Genomic DNA, 24,096 nt, shown 5'->3' with positions numbered 1-24,096 from the left:
TACTTTACTATATCTTCATATCCTTTGCCAGTTGACTCTTTGTTGCAGAGGAAACAGCATTTTCCACATTAAACACTGGAGGGCACTGCCGCATCTCAATTGCAGAGGCGGCTTGTGGCGGCAGCAAAGGATCCAACGGTTTCAGCATCACCTCAGCATCGCTCTCTACATGAGACCTTGAACACAACAGAGTGAACGATTGAAGAATGCGATGCTTTCACATCAACACACAGGGACCCATTTGCGCCCCCCTCATTGATGTGCTTTGTTCCACTCACTCTCCAGCCCAATCAGCTGTCTCGATGAGTCCTGAGCCACTCATGTAAAACTGATGCCTTCACAAACACCAGCTTGCACAAACACTATGCTTGGCTGCCCATCTTTATAACTCGTCTCACATTATTTGTCCCGTTTGACTCGTTCCACCGCTCCGTCCGATGGGAAAAAACGCCACTAAAAGACGCTCAGCGATGTGCCCTCTGTGGCCGTCTTGGCGGCACGGTCAAGTATTCACGGCCCTCAGTTCCGGGACGCTACACATGTCTAATTTGTGCTTCGACAATAAACTCACTGAGGTATGAGCTTTGACGACAACATCATGTTGGCCTAAATGTGCTTTCAGGCCCCATATATCTATATTTGTCTATATTATGTGGGTGTTACACAAGTCCAATCAAGTCAAATCCAACAAAGTTAGGACTGATATTAATATTTAATGGCATAATAATAATGAGACCATATTTGAACTCCAGTATGATCCATATATTACACTGTGCATAATACATACAGGACACAGACTACATGAGAAACTCCCAAAACATCCAGTACAGTCCTCACTTTATTGGATTTGATGATTAAAGATAAATTAACTTGTTCATGACCGTATTTCTAGATGTTTCACAATCTTGCACTTTTAATTTGAAGGCTGAATGCTCAAACTCTTATTTTCTGTTTATCTGAGCACATTTTAACTAAACCACATCATATTTTTTTCCGGACAGCAACACTGGTAGAGGTGCTGTTATACCATGTTTGAATGGATTTAGGTGTTTTTTTTTTCTAAACAATGTCAGAGGGCTAATAGCATTGGGGCCTTCCAGCCAATATCAAGCACAGCAAGAACAATGAGGAAGGGGGAAGCATTATTACTGCCTTATCACTTTGGGGGTACGTGAAATGATATCAAATATTTCAAAATGAGTGAGCTATCCCTTTAAAATACATTGGCAATAACACTGTGGGCAGTCATTACTGTTCTTCAAGCCCGAGCGCAGTCCGGATTGCTTGTGCATCCTGGCAGCTGTGTGATTTCATTTACTTTCAAGGGGCTGGAAACCCCGGCAGCCGTCCACCCAACCTTAACCGTTCAACTCTCCTTTTTCTTTTTCAATTCTCTTCGCACGTTTCTCCGTGGCTGTGTCAAAGTTTTGATTGGCAGAACGGGCATTCTCGCCTCCAAAGTCAAATCTTTCCTCGTGTAGGTAGGCTAACACTACAAAAAAAAAAAAAAAAAATCCATTCCAAATTAGATGCATGTTGCTCGCGTCTAGATATGTGCTGGCAGCTTGCGCTCCTGCTTTCAGGAAGGGTGATTGAAGTCTAATGGGGCTTCCTGATGTGACAGCTAAGAAAGGGAGGAAATCTCCGTCTTTAAAGGCGACATATCATTAATTTGTGGCCTGGAGTTAGTTCTCCTGGCAACATTTGTGCAACACCGTGAAGGTTCTCCTTGAAAAGGCGAGCTCTGGTGAAAGCGGCTACAAGCCTCGCAAATGAGCAAGCAGATCCCCTATTAGGCAAAGAATGACTTTGAGAGTAACCCAAAGTCGTGTTCACACTGTGCAGGACTGGCAACTCCTGTCACTGGTGTGTGTGGAGCTCTTTACCATTAATCAGGATAATTGATGACTCATCCGAGGCAAGTCATCTCTCTTCCCTCACGCTGCCTTGTTATCCATTTGGGTCGTCCTCAACGCCGTTCCCGCTGTCACAAATCATTTCGCTGCTTTGTTCGTGAATAACGGCTCTAAATGTAAATGCAAGTAATCATGAATCAATATTTTCTGCACAATTGAGTCACTTTCATTAGCTGAGTGTGCTTTTGACAGGCGCAATTTGTTTGGATTTTCACCGTTTGATTGTTCCCCCTTTTGTTTCTGACGTGCCCCTTAAATCTGAAGAATGAAGTGTGATGTTGGATTTGGAGTCGGTGTGAATCGTCAATTCAGCTCGCCGGGTGGTGAGTCAATTTAAGATTTGTTTTTAATGGAACGATTCATTTGGATTCAGGTTCGAGAGCACCTTTTCTCCATGACTTTTCCATTTTCTTTGCAGAGAGGATGCGGTCCTTTTTACAGTCCTGGCCATTGTGAAAGATCTAGTCCTGCAGACACCGTGCACACTTCTCGCCGGAGTGCTAAACGGTTATTCTGACCCTCAGACGTCGATGACTAACCCTTTCCTTGTTTTTGCACTCACCGCTGGATTGTCATTATCTTCAAACCCAAGTTCCTTCCTGTGAATGCGAGGGCGCTCTCAGACCTGCCTTGTTTAGTCCAGGTCGTGTGTTTTTACCCCTCTAGTGTTGTCCATTTGGACCGGGGTGAAAATAGCAATCGCACTGAGTTGCAGCACAAAACAGCCACACTGAGCCTGTACTGAAGTGGACTTGGTTCACTTTCATACAAACTGTGGAGCGGCGTTTGTCTGTGGTGTGAATGTGAATGGACTCAGATCCAACCCAGCAACAGGAAGCGTGATGCATGTTGTGTTGAAGCAGCTCCAATAGCAGACTCTGCTGCCAATTACGAGCCAAATAAGCCAGTAAGTAAAGAACTACCAGAAGAAGAAACTCAGTAGCATTAGCAACTGGCAAAATGAATTGGGCGCTGATGTCGAGCGAAGAGGAAATACAATGCTTTCTTGGTATCTGGCCCAAACAATCACTGCAACACTGCAAAAACTCAAAATCTTACGAGAGAATGTTTGTCTTATTTCAAGTCAAAAATGCCTTATTTCTAGTCAAAATATCTCATTACACTTAAAATAAGACAAGATCACCTCAGAAGTAACTTGTTTTTAGACAACTGTCACTTGTTTGAAGTGATAATTTGCTTGAAACAAGTACAAATTTGCTTGTTTCATTGGCAAAATTTGCCAGTGGAAAAAGTGAAAATTCACCTGAAATAAGTGAAAATTAGCTTGAAACAAGAAACAGATTTTGCCAATGAAACAAGCAAATTTTCACTTGAAACAAGAGACAAATGTCTAAAAACAAGTTACTTCTGAGGTGATCATGTCTTATTTTAAGTGTAATGAGATATTTTGACTTGAAATAAGGCATTTTTGACTTGAAATAAGACAAATAATCTTGGTAAGATTTTGAGTTTTTGCAGTGAATGCTGAAGAAATGCAATCCTGCTGATGCTGCTTCATACCCATGTTGGATATGATACTGGCTAAAAGAATTTGCACATAAACTGAGAGAGGGCAAAAAAAAAAAAACTATCCAAGACGAAAACATTTCCCTTTTTTCGCCTCTCAACCTCATGATATTTATCTGACCCTGACCAATGAGCAGGCGGACAGCTCCCACATGGCTTCTGCTGACACATTCTGGTTCACTCGAATTCTTTTTTTTTATTGCGAAACCAAACCCAAACTAAATGAACAATGCAACAAACTAGCAACTCATCCTCTGACTGAACCAAAGCAAACAGACAATACGCGTCAGAATGACTCCAGTGAGCCGGCGTCGCCGTGTTAAACTGATCAAGATCAAGTCCAGCCCACTCGCTGACCCAGATGCGAGCGGCCCGTGCGTCACGTGCAACTCGGCCCACGAGGAAAAAGGCACGAAGAGGGCTCATCCACCGCGGGCAGCGTCTCCGAAGCGGCACCTGTCAACTGTCATGACGAAAGATGACAACGGAGCTGTCAGTGATAACAATGACACAATAAAGGAAAGCTCTCGGGGGGTTTCATTGTTTTATCTGCATGCTTTTCATTCGGAGCAGAATTATTAATTTGCCGAGGCATGAGGTGGCGGAGAATATTCAACAAATCAATCAAACAGTCAACAAATCCCCATACAGGGCAGCCAGCACAAAGCGTTTACTGTAAACCTTGTCAGCATACAATCATCCAGTCCTTTCCTGTGGCATCAAAAGATTTTTATAGTGCGGCAGGAAGATAATGGCAGGGAGAGTGGAGGAAACTTCTCCCAGATGTCAGCGGTGATAGTGATTTGTGTTTGCCTCGAGCGGGGATGCACTGCACCAGCGTGGATCACTCCTGTTGTTGATGCTGTTCGCTCTTGTTGTTGTTGTTGTTGTTGTTGTTGTTGTGGTTATAGTGGGTTTGTGGAAATCAAAGATTATGTATCAGAGGTCTGCAGTGTCTCCAGAGTTGTGGTCCCTCATGCTGACTGGCTTGAATAATAAATACAGAGCTATAGGGGGTCTTCACCCGGATGTGTTAAATATGCATAGGGTCTACAGATGAGTGCGGTGCAGGGAGATTACTCTCACACACACACACACACACACACACACACTCACAGAGACACACACCTTCTCTACCGCAGCAACCATCACACTCCTTTCCCTTCCTTAGTCAACCTTATTACCAGTTCGCAAAACAAGCTTGAGCCATTCCCACAGTAATGCCTCGCTGGAAGGTGTTATAGAATTGTGTGTGTGTGTGTGTGTGTGTGTGTGTGCACGTGTATTGACTATGTGGCACGGCATTCTATTGCTTTCCGTCTACTTCTCTCCATCTTTCTCTCAAACAAACTATTGATTGGTGTTTCGCTCCTTCTGTCCGCCCATCTTTCTTTAGTCCTTCGCTCCCTAAACAACACCCTTCCACCCACCCCTCCCCTACCGCCCCCCCCCCCCCCCCTCCTCCTCCTCTTGGCCCACCTCTGCCCTGCTCTCCCTCTCTCTCTCTCTCTCTCTAACTCTGGTATTTCCCTGTAAAACTCCCCCCCCCCCCCCCCCCCCCCTCCAGCTCCTCCACCCCCACCCCCTTTTCCTTTTCCTCTCCCTCCCTCCCTGCCTCCCTCTGTTCCCCCCCCCCCCCAACCCTCTCCTCAGATGGATTCTTCAGTCAGTCGACTGGAACTGGTGCGGCTGGCTGCTGGGGGGAGAGAGAGACAGAGAGAGAGGGAGAGAGAGAGAGAGAGTGAGAGAGAGGGAGGTGGAGAGGCTGTGCTGAACAGAGGCTGGGTCAGAGCGCTCAGTTGCTTCAGACAATCACAGGGGAGCGAAAGAGACAGCAGGAGAAACAGAGGGGAAAAAAGAGAGATTGGGAGAACACGGCAGACAGAGAAAGAGAGCAAAAAACAGACAGAGAGAGAAAGACAGAGAGAGAGAGAGAGAGGCAGAGAGAGAGAGAGAGAGAGGAAGATATGTGACAGGATGTGGTTTCCCTGAGCTTGCAGAACATCGGCACAGGCATACTTTGAGCATGACCTAAACACACCGAGCGTACAAGTGTGTTTGCCGCCTGAGCTCGGCGAGGTGCTGAGGGAGAGACGACGCGAACCGCTGGAGCTGCTGAGCCGCCGAGAGAAGCCGAGGCTGCTGTGTGCCTGCCTGCCTGCCTGCCTGCCTGCCTGCCTGCCTGCCTGCCACAGGGCTGCGTCTCCCCCTCCTCCAGCCACATCCACAGGACCCCCGTCAGCTGTCAGGCAGGACTCGAGCCCGGGCTCTCCCTCTCCGGTGACGGCCTCCTGTCAAGTAGAATGAGCTTGTCTGCTGGTCCAGTCGCTGCCTTCGCCTCTCAGCAGTGAACTTTTCAACTCGGCTTCCTTCTGAAACAGGTGAGTTCGTTTTGCCGTGCGTTTGTGTGTTGATTTACACACCAGAGAATGTGTGTAAAATCAACTTTTACCTCACGGTTAGAATACAAACTCTCAATTCCTTAGACGGCAGACAGTGTGAACTCGGTGGGAGCTGCATGGTGGCAATTGTTTACCACACAACAACCTCTGAGCAGAGCATTAATCACGCCGAGTCGATTCATTAAACGACGCCGCAAGCCGCAAGTTTGGCTTAGGAGCAGGATGCAAACAGCAAACTCCTAATCCCCAGCCCGCACTGCCGCCACACAGATTGCACACACACACACACACACACATATAACGCCCACAAACACATGCTCTCTCTCACACACACACACACATGTTCACACAACTCTCACTCGCACTCGAGGCGTTCATCATGCAGATCAGCGGTTGTTTTTGAAGTTCCACACGTGATGGATGGCACAGAGCGAAGGAGCGAAAATGCCAAAAATGTCTACCTGGATTCAATCACTGAACCCTGACAGTGTTTCAAGATGTGCCTGGCATACGGTATCAAACCGCTCCCACTACCGCAGAGCACGAGAGGGGAGCGCGTGTGTGTGTGTGTGCGCGTGTTGTGTTAGTGTACTGTATTTGTAGGTGTAAAGGGGGGAGAGGAGGGGTGTACGTGTGTCTTTTCGTGTCCGTGTCTGCCCTGTACATGTGGGTGTTTACATGCATAGTCTGCGTGCCTCAGCGTGGAGCCGATACATGTGTTCATCCAAGCATGCGTGAGTGAGTGTGTGTGTGTGTGTGTGTGTGTGTGTGTGTGTGTGTGAAAGAGAGAGGAGGTTAAAGGGAAAAACAAGTTGAAGGATGGCAGGAGGCAAAGAAAGGGCGGGGATGTCAGGGAGGAGGAAGACGAGGGCATGAGAGAGAGGAAAAGCCTAAAGGCGAAAGGATGGGGGTGGGGGGTGGTGTGTGTGTGTGTGTGTGTGTGTGTGTGCATGTGTGAGAGAGAGAGAGAGAATGGAGTGAGTGAGAGAGTGAGCGAGCCCAGTCTGACTGAACTGCTGTTAATCAGTTCCAGCTGGTGAGTAGTGGAGCGTCGGGCTGCGTTAACCCTTCAGTGTTGGTGGGTCAGGAGTTCTCACACACACACACACACACACACTCATGCAAAGACACACATAAAGATGCCTGACACACACAAACATGCACGCACACATACGCACATAAAGACAGGCATGGACGGATACGTGCAAAGACCAAAAAAAAAAAAAAAAAAGACACACAAACACAAGAAGACATACATACATATATATATGCACACATACACACACACACACATGCACACATATACACACATAGAGACGCATAAATACACCCACAAATGCAGAGACAAAAGCACAAACAGACCCACACACGCACAAACGCGTGCATGCACACGCGCACATACATACACCTACACACACTCCCCCACACACGCAAATACACACATAGACACTTAAATACCCCTGCAAATGCACAGACAAAAGCACAAACACACCCACACACAGACACACACACACAAATGCTAACGCGCACACAGAGAGAGTTACATATTCACACACATGAGAAAAATAAAAAAAAATACCTTGTAACTAAGTTTTTCAGCAATGTGCGTGATACATACATACATACATACACATATGCACACGCACATACTGTATGCACACACATTTGTGCACCGACAAACACACACACTCATGCACATAGACACACATATGCATATACTTGGAGCGTGCAAAAAAAAAAAAACATGCACAACCGCACATTCCAGCATGCATAGACACTGTACATACACACACTATTGACACATCAGCTCGTGCACAAACACACACACACACACACAAATGCTAACGCGCACACAGAAAGAGTTAGATATTCACACACATGAGAAAAATAAAAAAAATACCTTGTAACTAAGTTTTTCAGCAATGTGCATGATACATAAATACATACATACATGCATACACATATGCACACGCACATACTGTATGCACACACATTTGTGCACCGACAAACACACACACGCATGCACATAGACACAAATATGCATATACTTGGAGCGTGCAAAAAAAAAACATGCACAACCGCACATTCCAGCATGCATAGACACTGTACATATACTATTGACACATCAGCTCGTGCACACACACACACACACACACACACACACACACATACATGCACACATAGGGAGGCACTTTTCTCTGCAGGAACTCCACATGACTGCCTCACACACTAGCCACCGCCGCCGTGCAGCTAGCCCGTTGGAAATGTGGGAGTGATTGTGGTTTGGGCTTCGCTGCAGTGTCACTTCGGTAAACGGGAACCATTTACACGGGGCGAAAGGTGATGCAGCCATTAGCTTGAATCGGTTCAAGACTATTTTCGTGTGTGTTCGGCGTTCCAACATGGCGTTTCGTCTGTTGTCATGCGCTGTAATGGGAAAATGTATGGCTGGGTGTCGGTATTCGCGGTTTAATTTTCTGAATCTTCATCTTCTAAGCCGCCGGTATATGTGTGTTTTCTGAGTGCTGAGCCTGAGCTGATTCTGTTTGCGCCAGTCTTCTAGCAAACATGCATTTTAATCAACTTATGTTTGCTATCTGATCCGGGCATAGTGATTCCTCTGTACAGCGTGAAATTTGATTTAGGTAATTGGCAGGCTTTGGTTGATTTAAACCCTAATGTGTGCTCCTCTCTGCTCAGTATGTATAGGCACACACCCACAGAGAGGCATAGCACAGTATTAGAACATCTCATACTAAGAAAATTTAGCCTACTTTTAATTGAAAGGTGGTTATTTTCAAACCATTTTAATTTCATTCTCCCCTGATTGCATTCAGCTCTGGTTTTATTCCAGCGAGAAACTCATGCAGGCTTCAGAGTGGAGACACGGTGAAATATATATGAGGAATTTGATTCCAAAATGAGATATCCATGTGCCAAAGTGACATCTACTCTTATAAACTGAAAGACAGCATCAAATTTGAATAAATTAGGGGACTTTTTGAAGGATAGTATTAGGCAACAAGCCTGTGGCTTCCATATTTTAAAGAGATTCCATGATTAACTTCAGGTATTTTTCAAAATGGATGTGGTGCATTCTGAAAGCTAACTCTGCGGTTGTACATTCAATATAAATCACACTTTGCCCCATTCCTGATGTCCTTATCAACAGAAATTCAGGTCTTGGGCAGTAAACATGGCTGAATGACACACTGGTAGGTGATGGGTAAATATTGCACTTCCCATGACAGGGATGTCATCTTGATTGGAGGCTTGGGTGTGAATCTCACATCTTTTCCTCTGAAATGCTCGGTTACAAAGTCTCAGGCAAAGATTATTTCCCTGACTCTCCGGTGAGGAGGCAGGGATTGTGCTTTTGAAGAGACTAAGTTATTCAAGCCTCCGGCGTTGCCCCAGACCTGAGACCGCATATTAGGATGGATCCTCCAGGCATAAGGGGTAACACAAGAGCCAATATTCAACCAGTTTTGTACTAGCTTAACCATGAAAAAAAAAGGAAAATATCTCCCTTGATATTTCCGGAAGGCAAATTGACTGCCGTTGTAATGGGTGGTCAAGAAAATTGCGGTTGTATTGATTGAGTAATGTTCAACATGGACATGTCGATAGAGTGTCTGAAAAGCTAAGAACTTGGCTTCGGCTGGCTTTAATAAAAAATGACCTGCCTGGAGCAAGTTCACAGAAAGCAATGAGTCACTCACGGGAAATCTCTTCAAACTTCTCCACGGTTTGGAGAAAAATAGCAAGGGGCAACCAAAAGAATTTTCTATTTTTAAACCGAGTATCTTTCTCTTTTCCCCTTGTCTCGAGATGACAAATGTTCATTCCTTCGCCGCGCATGTGTTGTTGGGCTGCGGCCTGAAAACATCCAATTTAGCGTTTAGATAATGTTATGCTTTTTCACTTTAGAGAACTGCGCAAATCCCAGTATGGATAGATTATGCATAAGATATCAGACTCATGACGAGCCAAGACAAGCACAGAGGAGAGCCGCGGAACCAGAGGACAAGAGCGTTTGCGTCGACACAGAGGAAAAGAGGAGAACGATGGAGGGGGATGAGACATGGAGGACATGAAAGATAAGAGCTTATATCCACCAAGGAGAGAAGAGAGGTTGACAAAGAAAGAGAGAGAGGCCGAGAGAGAAAGATTGGTACCTATTATTCTCCTGAGAAGGGAATAGTCATAGAGGGGTTGGTTCCCATGGCAATAGCTCCCTGGACGTGTGCGAGCATGTGTGTATGTGCGGACGGACTGTACCGGGGCCTTGAGACTGTTCAGAGACGAGGTTGACCGAGGCCACAGTGAACCGAAGAACCAACCGGAGCCTTGAAACGCCGCGGAATCGCATCCAGACATTATTGTTCACCCCTCTGTTCTACCCGCCTTAATCATCCGCTCTCATCTGCTATTTGATTTGCTGTATGCCTGCCATTATGTCCTGTCCTTGGGCATTCAAAGCAAATATAACAAATCCACCGGTTGAAAAAGCAATTTTGCATTTGCACCCACGGTCCCCTCGTTGCATGTGCACGAGTGTCTCGATGTGGAGATGTAACACAGAGAGAAAATTTAACCTTTTTTTTTTTTTTTTTTTTTGTCCAGCGCAGCACATGGTCACGCGTTTGATTCCCACAATCACACCAAAGTAAATGCACTCATTTCAGGCAATTTGGATAAACACGTGCAGCCGATGGCACGTGCGTTTACCACGCAGCGCTGTGGAATGCCGATTGGTCAGCTGCGGCAATCTGAGATTTCTGAATAATGACCATCAATTATGAAAAACTGAACGTTGCCATGGACGGCCACTTGAAACAGGTTTTATTTCTCACGTTGTGCGGAAACAGCAGTCGCATGTGTTGATCAAGCTCGTTTACAGCGACACCTGTTGGAGCCAAGAAGTCATTACATGGATATCATTTGTAAGTACCTCTGTATGGCGGAGGTTATGTAACAGTCATCGCCGTGTCAGTCAGTCTGTTTGCGAGCAAGATATCTGAGAAAGATCAGGAAGGATTCAGATGAGAAAAGTTGGTCATGAGCCAAAGAAGAGACGATTCAATTTCCACATCATTCGGTCAAAAGATGCAACGAGGACAAACAGAAACGTGACTATGACCGCGTTGCCATTCCCATCATTCACCTCGGTGCCATGTTTGGTTAACTCATGTCATGCAGGGGATTAGTCGGTGAAGTGTCACAGACTCCGATTTTAAAACTCCGCTGTAATAATACTATTTCAGTAGTGCTGAATGAAATGACACACAAGTCACACTTTTGCACTGCAAAAACTCAAAATCTTACCAAGATTATTTGTCTTATTTCAAGTCAAAAATGTCTTATTTCTAGTCAAAATATCTCATTACACTTAAAATAAGACACAATCACCTCAGAAGTAACTTGTTTTTAGACAATTGTCTCTTGTTTCAAGTGAAAATTTGCTTGTTTCATTGGCAAAATTTGTTTCTTGTTTCTAGCTAATTTTCACTTATTTCAAGTGAATTTTCACTTTTTCAACTGGCAAATTTTGCCAATGAAACAACAAATTTTCACTTGTTTCAAGTGAATTTTCACTTGAAACAAGTGACAATTGTCTAAAAACAGTTTACTTCTGAGGTGATCATGTCTTATTTTAAGTGTAATGAGATTTTGACTAGAAATAAGACATTTTTGACTTGAAATAAGACAAATAATCTTGGTAAGATTTTGCGTTTTTGCAGTGTGTCATTTAAAAGTCCTGATTAAAATACTTCCCGTGTGTTTAATCATTGCGGTTTTCATGATATAATGCAAAATGAATGGGGGCGAATGGCTGCTCTGCTCTCTGGAGGCAGAAGGAAAGAAGAAGGAAACAAAAAGTAAACAAAGAACGAGGACTACAACATCCCAACTGTTTCAGCAGACTCTTGAAGGCTAATAAAACATTTTACAATTAATATTTTGTGGCAAAACATTGCTTTCTATAACATACGAGGATAATATACGGCCAGTCGGTCTTCAAAACAAAAGCTGGCGGGGTGATCAGGACAGTGACAGGATGTGGACGGGCCTTGAATCGCCTTGTGGGCTAATGACTGGCTGTCTGCACATTATCTCTGACACGGGTAGAGACTGAGCGTCCCTCACTTGAAAAATGGCGAGAACTGATCAAAGGTTACAGCACTTAACATCCCTCATGTCCATTTGCCTTCTTTTCTCTCTGTGTCCCTGCCCTCCAGTCCTCCCCAGTTCCACCCAGGTGAGGAGTCAAGGTGGAAAGGAAGGAAGGCAGGAAGGAGAGGAGGAAGCGAGGATTGTCCAAACAGGGAACGTGTATATTTTCAGACGCGTCGCTGGCCCCCCCCCATCCAGATCAGCGGAGGTTCAATGCCTCAGTCAGGGACATTTTGACAGGACACGAGGCCATTGGACAGATTGGCTCTGTCCATCAAAGCCGTGACCTTTCAGTGATGCGATGGTCCCTGATAGTGCTCTTCACAATAAAATATCCGCCGCCTTGTTCTCAACTTGTGCTCCATTTTACTTGTCAGATTAAAAGAAGCCAAAGTCAGAGAATAGGAAAGAGGGAAAGGGAGAGCGAGATAAAACGTGAGAGAGAGGGGGAGAGCGCGGGCTTAAAAGGGAGACTACACGGAGAAGAACACAAGAACAGTGTGTCCTAATTAATGTCTTCCTCCAATAATCCACTCTGAAGCTTCCCATGCTGTTGGGTTTGATCTCCGCGATGCTGCTATCAAAGCCTTGTAACATGGCTGGTAATGTGGAGAAGATCTCCGTCAGATAGCATTAAGGAAAATCTGTCGATGCCGCCGCCGCCGCCGCCGCATCTGTCGCCGATACTGTGATGTCTGCGAGCGCGAGCGGGGATTTTGGGCCGACTTTTCCGCAGTGCATCGCGCCGGAACAGCAGATTTACAGCAATCATCTCTCTCACACACCCCAAGTATATTCCCTGGAAAAGCCACGACTGCACAGTAACTTTCACTTCCTCATTAGCGCGAGACAGCCGTTCGATAATGCGCGGAGTCCCGAGAAAAGCAACCTGCAGTGGCCCTCTTGATCAATGGGAACTCAAAAATGAAGTGACAGGAAAAAGGAGAAAACACGCCTGTGAACGCGGAGCCTCTGCCTGATGTTGCTCTTGACAGGCGGTAACAATGCGGGTGATGTTTTTGGTTGGAAGGGCCGAAGCTGAGCGCATTTCTGCCACCATACAGCAACTTCAACCTCAGTTTACGAGGAGTCTTATCAAATAAAATCTCTGATCGAATCAAACTTCAAAATGACAAAAGATGGGGATGAAACGGCACGGGGATCGTTGCTAATTCAGCAAAGGAAAGATCAATGGCCCCTCTTCCTGTTTTTCTGAAGCTGTCCAGCGCCTGTCTGCCCTGTCAAGCAGCCCAAACTCCCTGCCTGTCAATCTCCCCCCGCCCCCAAAAAAAGAAAAAAGTAGTGGTGGTGAGGTGGAGCCCAGAGCTCAGCCCTCAGAGGAAAGGTTTGAGGGGGGAAAAGAAGAAAACAGCGATTCTGAAAAATCATAAACATCTCACATTTCCTGTGTCAGTTCAGCTCTAAAAATACTTCCCGTTCGCCTTCGCCTCACATCGCCTCCCTTCTGGTCTCAAGGAGCTATGCAAATACGAGCCCCTCCGTTTTTTTTTTTTCATCTGCTTTGTTTTCTTTCCGCACACCCCCTCCGTTCCCCCCTTTTGTTCTGACTACCTCATGTAGAATACATGACAGAGCCTCGCTTTCTCTCTTGTTGTTCCTACTCTCTCCAGGGTTGGGGGGGGAAAAAATGATAAAAGCTATTTACAAGTGACTGTAGGCGACGGTGGAAATCCAAGACTTGGAAAAATACGTTCTCTTTGATGCGAGAACCATTTTTGATGCTGCGTGTTGAACTGCAGCACGGTATAGTGCAGTCCTGAGTGACAATTTAGGGTGGGGGGGGGGGGGGGGGGGGGACTGTGAAGCACTTTTAGGGGACTTTGACGGGCGCCGGCTTTGAAACGGGTGTTCTTAAAACGGCGAATCAAGACGTCAGTCCCGCTTTTGCACGTGCCGGGGAAGGGGGAGGGCCGCCGCTCCTCGATACGTCTCACCCAGCTTTTCAACATGCACCGAGCACTCGGAGCGCTTCTGGAGTGTATTTAAACGGCGACAAAACAGCTGGCTCACGGCGCGATCTTATATTAACCCTCCTGTCGTGTTCGCGGTCAAATCTGACCGGTGTACAAGTTTTCTCTCCAAAAAATGCAGTTAATTTCATCTGTTTGTCATGAGGTTCCATGACTTTGTTCACACATGGCATCTGAACACATAAAATAAATTTGGAGAATTTTTATTAATTTTTGAATGTTTTATTTAACTTGTATACACCCATCGTGTTCCCGGTCACAAATGACCGGTCATTAGAAATGAATGGGTAAGACTACAATTAGTGTATAAAATAGAGTTAAACACATTCCCACACTCCTTTCCCACACCCCAACATGCAGGTGTCTTTGAGCAGACACAGATGTGTGTGAACACACACACACACACACACACACACACACACACACACCTTATACCCCTTTCTGGCTTCCATGGCAACCCCCACAGGAAAGTATCTCTCTGACTTCTTTCCCACACCCCAACATGTAGGTGTCTTTGAGCAGGCACACACACACACACACACACACACACACACACACACACACATGGACACAGACACACACAGACACACACAACTTTGCCCCTTTTTGGCTTCCATGGCAACCCTCACGGGAACCTACCACGGGAACTGCCAACACCTGTCACCTGACACCTGACACCTGACACCTGTCAGGTGTCAGGTGTCAGGAAGAAGACCCAGCTGAAGTTGTGGTCACCTTTCGGTCCAAAAATGGTAATTTTTTCCTGGACCTCATCCCCACCTGAGAGGAACGGTCAGCTTCCATGTGAAAATGTCATGAGGATGACTAGCTAAATCATAGTGGTCAATGCTGACGGGAACACAAAAGATGCTATTTTTTTGCCACTATTTAGAAAATTGAAATGTTTTCAAAACAGTGTCCTTGGAAAACATTGAAATGAAGTACTCTGTGATAAATACTACAATATGTTTCATCTGAGTATTTGTTATAGTCAAAATAATATCTATATAATGTTTTTTTCCCTAAAAAACGAATGGTATGATCTCAGATAAATTAGGCCTACAGCACATACATAGCAAATAGAAGTTCAAAACTTGTCATTTTCACAAGAGCAGAAGTTGATAAAAAGATCTAACACAACATTAGGTGATAATATGTGTCATAGTGGATTTATAATCAAATACAATGTTACCGGTCACATGTGACCGGGAACCTCATGAGTGTTAGCCCAAAATGAACAGAATAGGAGGGTTAATCACACGCTCATCAGCTACACGGGTGGGGGGGGGCTGTTATGAGGCTGGTAAAGATATGATTGCGACGCACATTGAGATTCATAACGCCCAACAAAGATATTCATGTAAGTGCCGTTGGAGACACCGGCGTCCGTGACAGCCGTAATGAATCTTTCGCATTGTCTCTCACACTTTTCTCTCTCTCTCTCTCCCTCTCCGCCCGCCTCCCTCCTCTTGTGTTGATCACCCTTTTCCATTCAACGGAGTCTAATTGCGCCCTCTCCTCTCCAGACTCTGCTTGCCATGCATTACCCCCCCCCGGCCCCCCTTCGCCCAACCATCGAACAATCTCCAACCCGCTCGCCCCCATTTCCTCTTTCTCCCTTGATTGATTCTCACCTTTTCCATTCTTGCCGTTCACCTCATTAACAGAGCCCCCCCGTTCACTCGCTTCCTCTCCCGCCTCCCTTTCCTTCCTCCAATCCCGACCCCCCCCCACCCCCACGCCCCCCCTCCTCCTCACTTCCTGTCCTGTCGTCTCCGAAATGACGGCCGGCTCGGATCTGTCGTCGGCAGCCGAGGCCCCGGAACGTTCTGTAATTAGAAGGGAACATAATAGAGAGGGTTCCTCATCAGCTGAGGTGGAAGGGGAGTGGAGAGGAGGGGGAGGGGAGGCGCCATCCATCCATCCATCCATCCATCCATCCATCCTTGAGTTTAATCAGCACAACACAATGGGATATCACCTGCTCCCAGCCGCCGCCGCTGGAGAGAGGCTGCAACGCTGTCACAAGCCATTTGGGGCGAGGCGCCGTCCAGGGCGCCGGCTCTTTAAGGCCTTCTGTTCCTCCACGGTTGTCTCTGTTAATTTGGTCCCCCTGGGAACGAGGGCGAGGGAACCCATGAAAAATCAAGCTCATTTAGCAGTTTTTATTTATTTATTTACAGTCGCTTATCCAGCATGTTGTTCTTTATTGCTTCTCCCCTCTGAAGTCCCCGAGGCACCGTGAATATCCGTGTGTGCAAATGTTTGTTTGCACGTGTGTGTGTGTGTGTGTGTGTGTGTGTGTGTGTGTGTGATAGAGAGATTAACCTGCCCCTCAGTCAGTCACACCTTAAGCTTCGATAGTTAGCTCCAATTTTTAACACTCACACACGCTTAGTCACTCGGGTGTTCATTCGCTTGCCACGTGCACAAACACTGAAATGACAGCGTCGCCTCGCTCGGTCTCATCCTGTTGGCAGGGTCCGTGCAGACAGACCGACACACCGCGGAGCCATGGGCTGCGGGCTACGGAAGCTGAAGCCGGCGTCGGAGGAGAGCAGTCCGGGCAAGATCTACTCCACTCTGAAGAGACCGCAGGTGGAGACCAAGGTGGGCGTGGCCTACACCTACCGCTACCTGGACTTCCTGATCGGCAAAGATGGTAAGCCCCTGATTTCTGGGGAGATAAATAGCCAGTGACCTTTATCCACCTCCATCTGCTTAAAAAAAATCATCTAAACATCTCATATTATTGTTTTTCTTACACTGCAAAAACTCAAAATCTTACCAAGAATATTTGTGTAAGTCAAAATGTCTTATTTCTAGTCAAAATATCTCATTACACTTAAAATAAGACATGATCACCTCAGGAGTAACTTGTTTTTAGACCATTTTTGCTTGTTTCATTTGCAAAATTTGCCAGTGGAGCACATGAAAATTCGCTTGAAACAAGTGAAAATGGACTAAAAACAAGTTATTTCTTAGGTGATCATGTCTTATTTTAAGTGTAATGAGATATTTTGACTAGAAATACAACATTTTCACTTGAAATAAGACAAATATTCTTGGTAAGATTTTGAGTTTTTGCAGTGTACATGCACGCAAAAATCTGTTAATAGGATGAGGTAATCAACATGTTTCCAGCATTTTATTGAATCATTTTCGTGCCATTTTCTTGAAATTAGCGGGCTGATCTGCCTTATTATGTCTTGTTTCAACACATTTATGCTTTTTCCCGAGAAAAAGTAAAAGTGCACTTGGAACACGCGGGAATATTTCATCTCACCGGCATAATTTTTCATTTTACGACACACCTCAACTCAACTTCGTCCCCCAGATTTCTGGCATCCAGTCCTTTGAGTTTACAGAATAAAACATTTTCACAAGAGAGACACGTAAGCTAGGGTCATTACAGCACAGGACCAAAGTGAAACGTCTCGAGGAGAGGTAATAAATCATTTTGCAAAATACTAATATCCCCTCCGTGTCATTTGCTTTGTTGGCTGGAGACTTCTGAGCCTTCATAGCTGAAATGTCTTGCGACACCGGTTGCTTAGTCAGAGCTGTCTTCCATCACTGAGCAGCTGAAAATGCCAGGATGTCGGAGGGTGGGTGGGGGTGGGATTGGGAGTGTTGTGATTTCCAATGAGCGAGGGATTTTTATTTTATTTTTTAGACGACAGGCCAGAAAGTTGAATATCGTCAGCCAGAGATCTGTTGCATCGCCGGTGCTGATCACTGACCCCATCAGCCCTCATGGGTGCAGTATATTACGGTCATTTTGCACCATGGGGCAGTAAAACTCTTTTAACATGCACAGTTGAAATATGGATCACTCAAGGCGCTTGACATTTCGCTGCCTCATACGGGGCTCGTCTGCACGTCTGGGGGCAGCAGCGAAACACGCCCGGCCACTTTTTCAAGGTGCATGGTCCGCGCCGCAATCTACCACACTGCTGTGTTTTCTATTTCCCTGACTAATGCTCCCTCCAGCATGATTAATCTGTATCCCCCCCTTCTGAAAATGCCATAATAACTCCGTCTTCACAACACAACTCCACAAAGAGAAAGACGTCAGGTGCACAAGAAATCCATCACACATAGGTGGAATAATGGCACCTACTATAAATTTCATTATGATTTTCTCATTATGATGTAGTGTTAATTATCACGTCGCTCCCCGAATAGCAGCAGCTATTGTAATTTCTATTCTAACAATTAGTCAGTCATGCTATCACATTGTGCTAATGATATAGAATTTTCCATTCCGACCCACGCCAAACATCCCGCTGGCGTCCATCAATTATGTATGGCAGCGACTCCAACTCACTAGCAGGGGTTGCAAACAAACTAAAACGGGCAGGGAGGCCTGCTGGTTAGAAAGGCTGTTTTGTTTCCTCTCAAGGTCACAGGTTTGATCTACACAGAGCCGGTGTGGCAAAGTTTTCCTTTAGCGAGGGCCGTCCTTCCCGCCTTTGGCCTCGGACCGGCCTGGCGAGCTCCGAGTGAAAGCTGAGAGAGAAGTTTGTAATTAGAAAAACTTTACCGAGCCTCAAACTGAATCGAACTCCTAAACCTCCTCCGGTGGCTCACTGTGCCATGCATGAAAATATGGAAATGAATCAGTTTCCTTTACAAAGATAGCATCCCTCCCCCGTTGATGTGCGCACACACACATAGACACACACACACAGACACACACGCACACACACAAACACAAACAAACACACAGCCCGGTAGGGGCCTTCCTCTCCTTCCTCCCCTCAGTCAGAGGTGTTTATTAGATGGGAGGTGGGTGTTGCTTCCTGAAACGCACAGACCTAAACTCATGGCTCAGGGGCTTTTGTGTGACTGTGTGTGTGTGTGTGTGTGTGTGTGTGTGTGTATGAAGGTGTATAGAGACGTGTGCACGAGTGCATTCTTGCATTTCTACACTTTGGAGGACAAAATGTCCTCACAAGCACAAATATTTTGCTGCTTCTCGTTTCTTTAAAGGGCTATTTTAGGCACAGGGCTTAAGTTTATGGTAACATTACACTGCAAAAAAAAAAAAAAAAAGCCAGTGGAATGAGATAGCCCCTCTTGTTTCTGATGCTAATCAGCTTGTTTCCAGAAAGTGTCCGTCTTATTATGTCTTGCTTCAGTGTGTTTATACTTGTACCAAGAAAACTTCTTGAAATAAGTAAAAGTGCATTAGAAACAACTGGGAATATCTCATCTCACTGGCAGATTTTTTTTTTTTTTTTTTTTTTTGGAAAAACAAGATTTTTAGACCGAATATGAAACTCTGTGACTTGTTAAGATCCCAGGCTGATCTGCCTTATTCTGCCTGGCTTCAACACTAGAAAACATCCTCAATAAGCGAGACTGCATTGGAAATAAGTGGGACCCTCTCATCCCACTGGCAGATTTTTTTCCCCTCACGAGAATAAAAACAAGTTTTCAACACTGTATATGAGACAAAATAACTCGTTAAGATGGAGATTTTTTTGCAGTGTAACATTCTTATTAGGTTTAGATTAAAGGTCACGCATTATTAACGTGGCAATTTTGGTTCTAGTTTTTTTTTTTTTTTTTTTTTTTGAAATCCCCTGGCAATTTTATTTCTCAAAGGCAATGAGTGACAAATCAAACTAATTTGGGCACAATGGGGAACAACATGAGTGTGTGAACTGCGCACAGCGTTTAGCAGCGCACACATTTCTGCGACGTGCTCGTTCGATCCAAAGAGGTGTCAGCATCACTTTGTTCTCCATATGCAGAGAGGCTTCCTCCCTCTGACAGGAATAGTGTGCTGTGACGAACGTACTGATATGCACATTAGCGTATCACATCATTTGGTGACTTACAGTGACTTTTTAAAGCAGCCAGACACTTTCCTAAGAAGGAAGTTGGCAGTGCTGAGGTTTAACGGTAGGTTCATCAAATTTTGACTTATTTGTGAAACGTCTCTTCCCTGTAACGCCAGTAATTCTTGGAATCGCAGATAAAGCCGGGAACTGAGTCACCTTTCAGTTGAAAATAGTGAGCCGCTGTTGTATCTTCCTCCCGCAAACAAGCAGTCGAAACACAGCGTGTCAAGATAACGCCAGTAAAAAGCCATTTGCAGGCTCCACAGGGGAGCTGAAAGTGAATGGAAAAGTTGCAAAGTACATAAATTAAAATGCTCTAATTTTATGACACAGCTCTGCCTTCACAAACAAACACACATGAGAAAGTCAAGATCTCCACACCTCCTCGCCACTGTCGCCCTGTGCTCGCTCTCGGGGGAGATTTTGGTCCGTGCATTTGGCCAAAATCTGTTGGGTTTCCGTAAAATGGCTTGAGATCACTTTTGGTATGATTTGACGCTATACAAATAGAATACAACTGAATTGAATTGAGTTCAACCAAATGGAAAGATGACACTGGATCTTTGGCAGCCTTGATAAACACTCCAGTTGAGACACTGAAACAGAGGATTGTGACAGTTGATGACAATTTGCAGCGTTTCCACGTGCTCTCATCTCCCTGTGGAGCCTAGATTTGTTTTTTTTGTTCTTTTTTTTGTTTTGTTTTTGTTTTTTTTTATGGAGCAATTTTGACGCGCTCGCTTGTTAGCAGCAAGAAACAGCAGCTTGTTGTTTCAACCGAAAGCTGACTCAAGAACAAGTTATTAGGCACAAGCGTCTGTGGCTCTAAGAGGTACGCCTGTGTAAGACACAAATTACACACAGGTTCAAAATAAACAAACCTGTCCTTCAAGATTAAGGTTATTTTCGGCGCGTGGTTCCCGGGACTACCAGGGGTCCCTAGGAGGGTTCCCAGGGAGTCCACAGCAAAATGAGGTTTTATATTAATAGAGATCAACCATGACTGTTATGTTTTTCGTCCCAACCCCAGTATAGACACTTATTGAAGTCTTAAGTCATGTAAATAGCGATATCTAAAGCGAAATAAAATACTTAAATGGAGGCTGCTGGGACAAAGTCACATCATATGGGGTTCATAGGTCTAATATATTTTAGGAGTCCTTAACTTGAAGTTTTCTGAACACCTGGTTTAAGGTTAGTTCTTATTTTGTGGGACAACCACTTACTTACAACCCTTTCTTTAGTCCCACCTTGAGGGAAGGGTGAGGGATCTTCAGCGGGAGTTAAAAGGTCAGCAGCAGATGTCACACAGAGTTGGTATGCATCATCTGAAAGCTGAGAACCCAAAGATCGATTTTAGATCCGGCTCAGCACTGCGTGTCAAGTTATTATCTGTAATAAACGTGTTTTAGTTAGGCGCTTGTTTTTTTTGTTTTTTTTATGTGTGTATGAGGGCTAGAACATTATGAAGGGAGCATACGATAGTCATAAGGTGCAAAGGGGAAGACCCATGAGCGCCCAAAGAACCCATTTTCATTGAGGTCAGAGGTCAAGGGACCAATTTGAAAACAGCCATGATAGTGTCTCCCTCGCCTAAATTTGGTCTGCAGTATTTACCCTGAATAATTTGATTCCGTAGGTTACCAGTATATTCATTCTAGCTTTAAAACTGAGCGCTCGACAGCCTCTGAAAGACAGTGAGACCACCCGGCCCACCAGAACGGGGTTAAGGACATTAGGATTAGATTGGGCTTGGGTTGTACCGGAGACAGTGAAGGCGTTGGTGAGGGATTAGGGAATAAATGCACTCACTGAGGGTCCTCACAAATGTACAAACCTGTGTATGTGTGCTGTATGTATGTACATGTGGGCATTGCATGTCTTCTTGTGTGTGTGTGTGTGTGTGTGTACGGTACATGTGTGTATGTGTGCTAGGGCAGGGAGGAGTCGGAGCGCTATATATAGCGATCACTCTGTCATTTCTGCCTGAGACAGTTAGAGTTGAAAGGATTGGAGGGGTGAAGTGGGGGGGTGGGGGGGGGTGTATGGGAAGCTGGGAGATGTAGTGAGCGGCGCGTTTGCCCTGACAGTTGATTAGTCTCCATTAGTTTGTCAGGCTGACTGGACTGGATGGATGAGGGAGCCGGAGCACGTAGGCGTCTGGGGGCGAGGCAGGCGTTTCCCTCCCCCCCCCCATACGGGATCTGACGCCCGGCTGGAGCTGGATGGGGGGGCGGTGGGGGTCGATGGGTGGGGGTGCCCCCCTTTGTGGGACGTTCTGCGTTTCTTTGGCTCCCCACCGCATTTTCTTTCCGCGTATTCTCCGGAGTGGCGGGGTGCGGCACTTACTGTAATCAGTTTCCTCTCGCTCCATCTCTCTGTCACTGTCAATGCGTCGCTCTCTCGCTCTTGCTTTCTCTCTGTGGATCTTTTTTTTTTATATTCCTTTTCCATGTCACTCTCTCAGTCTCTCCCTCTCTCTGTGTGTGTGTGTGTGTGTGCATGTGTGTTTGAGTCTGTCTTCGTTCCCTGAGGAGCATATTAAGTTTGAGAAATTAGAGTCTGTAAGTGTAGCCCCGGTGGCTGAATCTTTCCACTGCATCAGCAGATTTTTGGGATGAGGAGTTAGTGTGTTACTCATGGCTGTAATAACCTTACGCAGGGTATTGTAAGTGTAGGTAATGATTCATGTGCCCTGACTTTTTCTCCACGTAGCCTGTAATACGTTAAAGATACAGGCAAATATTAGGAAAATGAAGATAATGTCCATTAGAGTGGCAGATCTCACAAATAAACAGCTATTTACAATTTAACGAGCAACAAAAAAATCAGTGGTCAATTTATTTAACACTGATTTCAACTGTAATTTATACCTGACGCCAAATACTATGTAGCTACGATATGAAACTTCTCCATCTCAACAAGTCATGTAGACTCACATGAAATGTTCAGTGTTTCCAGTGCAGCTTCCCTTGTCTCAAGAACAAGTTTAAATGGGAACAAGTTTAAATATGTATGTGTGTGAAACAAGGCAGAATAATACAGATCTGCTCACTAGCACCAAGAAAATAACTCTTGACTCAAGCAAAATTCTGGAAACAAGTTGATTAGCGCCGGAAACAAGTGGGATTATTTCATCCTGTTGTTTTATTTTTCCATCTGACATTAAGAACAATGAGATTTTAAGACTAAACATGGGACTAAACGGCTTGTTTTTGTGAGTTTTATGCTTACCAAGACTGGTAAGAGCTTGTTCGCCAGGCAGCAGCATCAAAATTATTTGTCATCATGCACGAAGGTTTCAAAAACTGTAGCCACTGCTGGCGTGGCGTTACGTGGCGACTTCGACAAAAAGCGGGGCGGGGCAGGGGCGCCGTATATGGGGGAAAAGTTAGGACAATTCCAAGGGCCCTTGCCTGACAGGGGCCCCAAAAAATAGGTAAAAACTAATATAAAATTATTAAACCATCATCGAGTAAATATATATAGGCCTTTTTTTTTTTTTTTTTTTCATGGGGCCCAAAATTCCTGGCGGCACCCCTATTTTGCTTTTTTTTTTTTTTTTTTTTTTTTTTTTACAGCAGTTATATTGTTTTTGGGACACACTGAACATATGAATGGAGAATGAAGACTTGCTGTATAAAAGTGTGAGAATTTTATATATATATTTTTTTTTTGCTGCCGTTTGCCAAAATTGCTGAAAACTGTAATGGCTGCCATCACATTCACGGTAGCGATTACAGTTTTTGGAGCCTTTGTTCTCTGTGAGTCCCGCCATCAATAACATTTTTGTCCGATATTCAAGACGTTAGCTGAGAACATGATGCACAACAGAGAGCTTCGGAGTGAGCTATTCCTTGAAAGAAACTTCTAAATGATACGCTATCAATGGCTTACCGAGAAACTTTTGCAGGAGAGCAAAAGCAAACAAGGAGGTAATGGGCTGAGTCTCTGACCCTTCAGCTGACTCATCCAAAACAGAGGCGGCGTGCTCTGCATTAGGATATTTAAGTGGAGATGAAAGTGAGCGTGACGTTTTCCTCTTCCTTCACCTCTTTCTTCTCGGTTAATGCCCTGCTTTATGCCTCTGCTTCACCTGTGACTGCTGTGACTGCTGCACTGTGAACAATGTTTGTAATAATTTCATGCTGCAGCGCTGTCGACAACCTGCGACAGCCACCGAAAATGGCCCTGCAGGCTGCAAACCAGCCACCAAATGTACAAAAATAAC

At 45.2% G+C, this 24,096-nt stretch overlaps 1 protein-coding gene across 2 annotated transcripts in view; it reads left to right on the top strand.

Annotated features, from left to right (window-relative positions):
- Window positions 1-5,184: 5,184 nt before the first annotated feature.
- The window catches only part of rftn1b (raftlin, lipid raft linker 1b), a 110,278-nt gene continuing 91,366 nt past the window's right edge, over window positions 5,185-24,096 (top strand). For both annotated transcript variants that reach the window (XM_030072469.1, XM_030072468.1), the window contains exons 1-2: window positions 5,185-5,824; window positions 16,494-16,675. In XM_030072469.1, the coding sequence (XP_029928329.1) occupies window positions 16,528-16,675 (148 nt within the window). In that variant the 5' untranslated portion in view covers window positions 5,185-5,824; window positions 16,494-16,527. The remainder of the gene's footprint in view (window positions 5,825-16,493; window positions 16,676-24,096) is intronic.

The sequence above is a fragment of the Myripristis murdjan genome, chromosome 16 (genome assembly GCF_902150065.1).
Source record: "Myripristis murdjan chromosome 16, fMyrMur1.1, whole genome shotgun sequence".
Taxonomy (NCBI): Eukaryota; Metazoa; Chordata; class Actinopteri; order Holocentriformes; family Holocentridae; genus Myripristis; species Myripristis murdjan.
The sequence above is the reverse complement of the archived record's forward strand: the minus strand, read 5'-3'. Positions and strand labels throughout refer to the sequence as shown.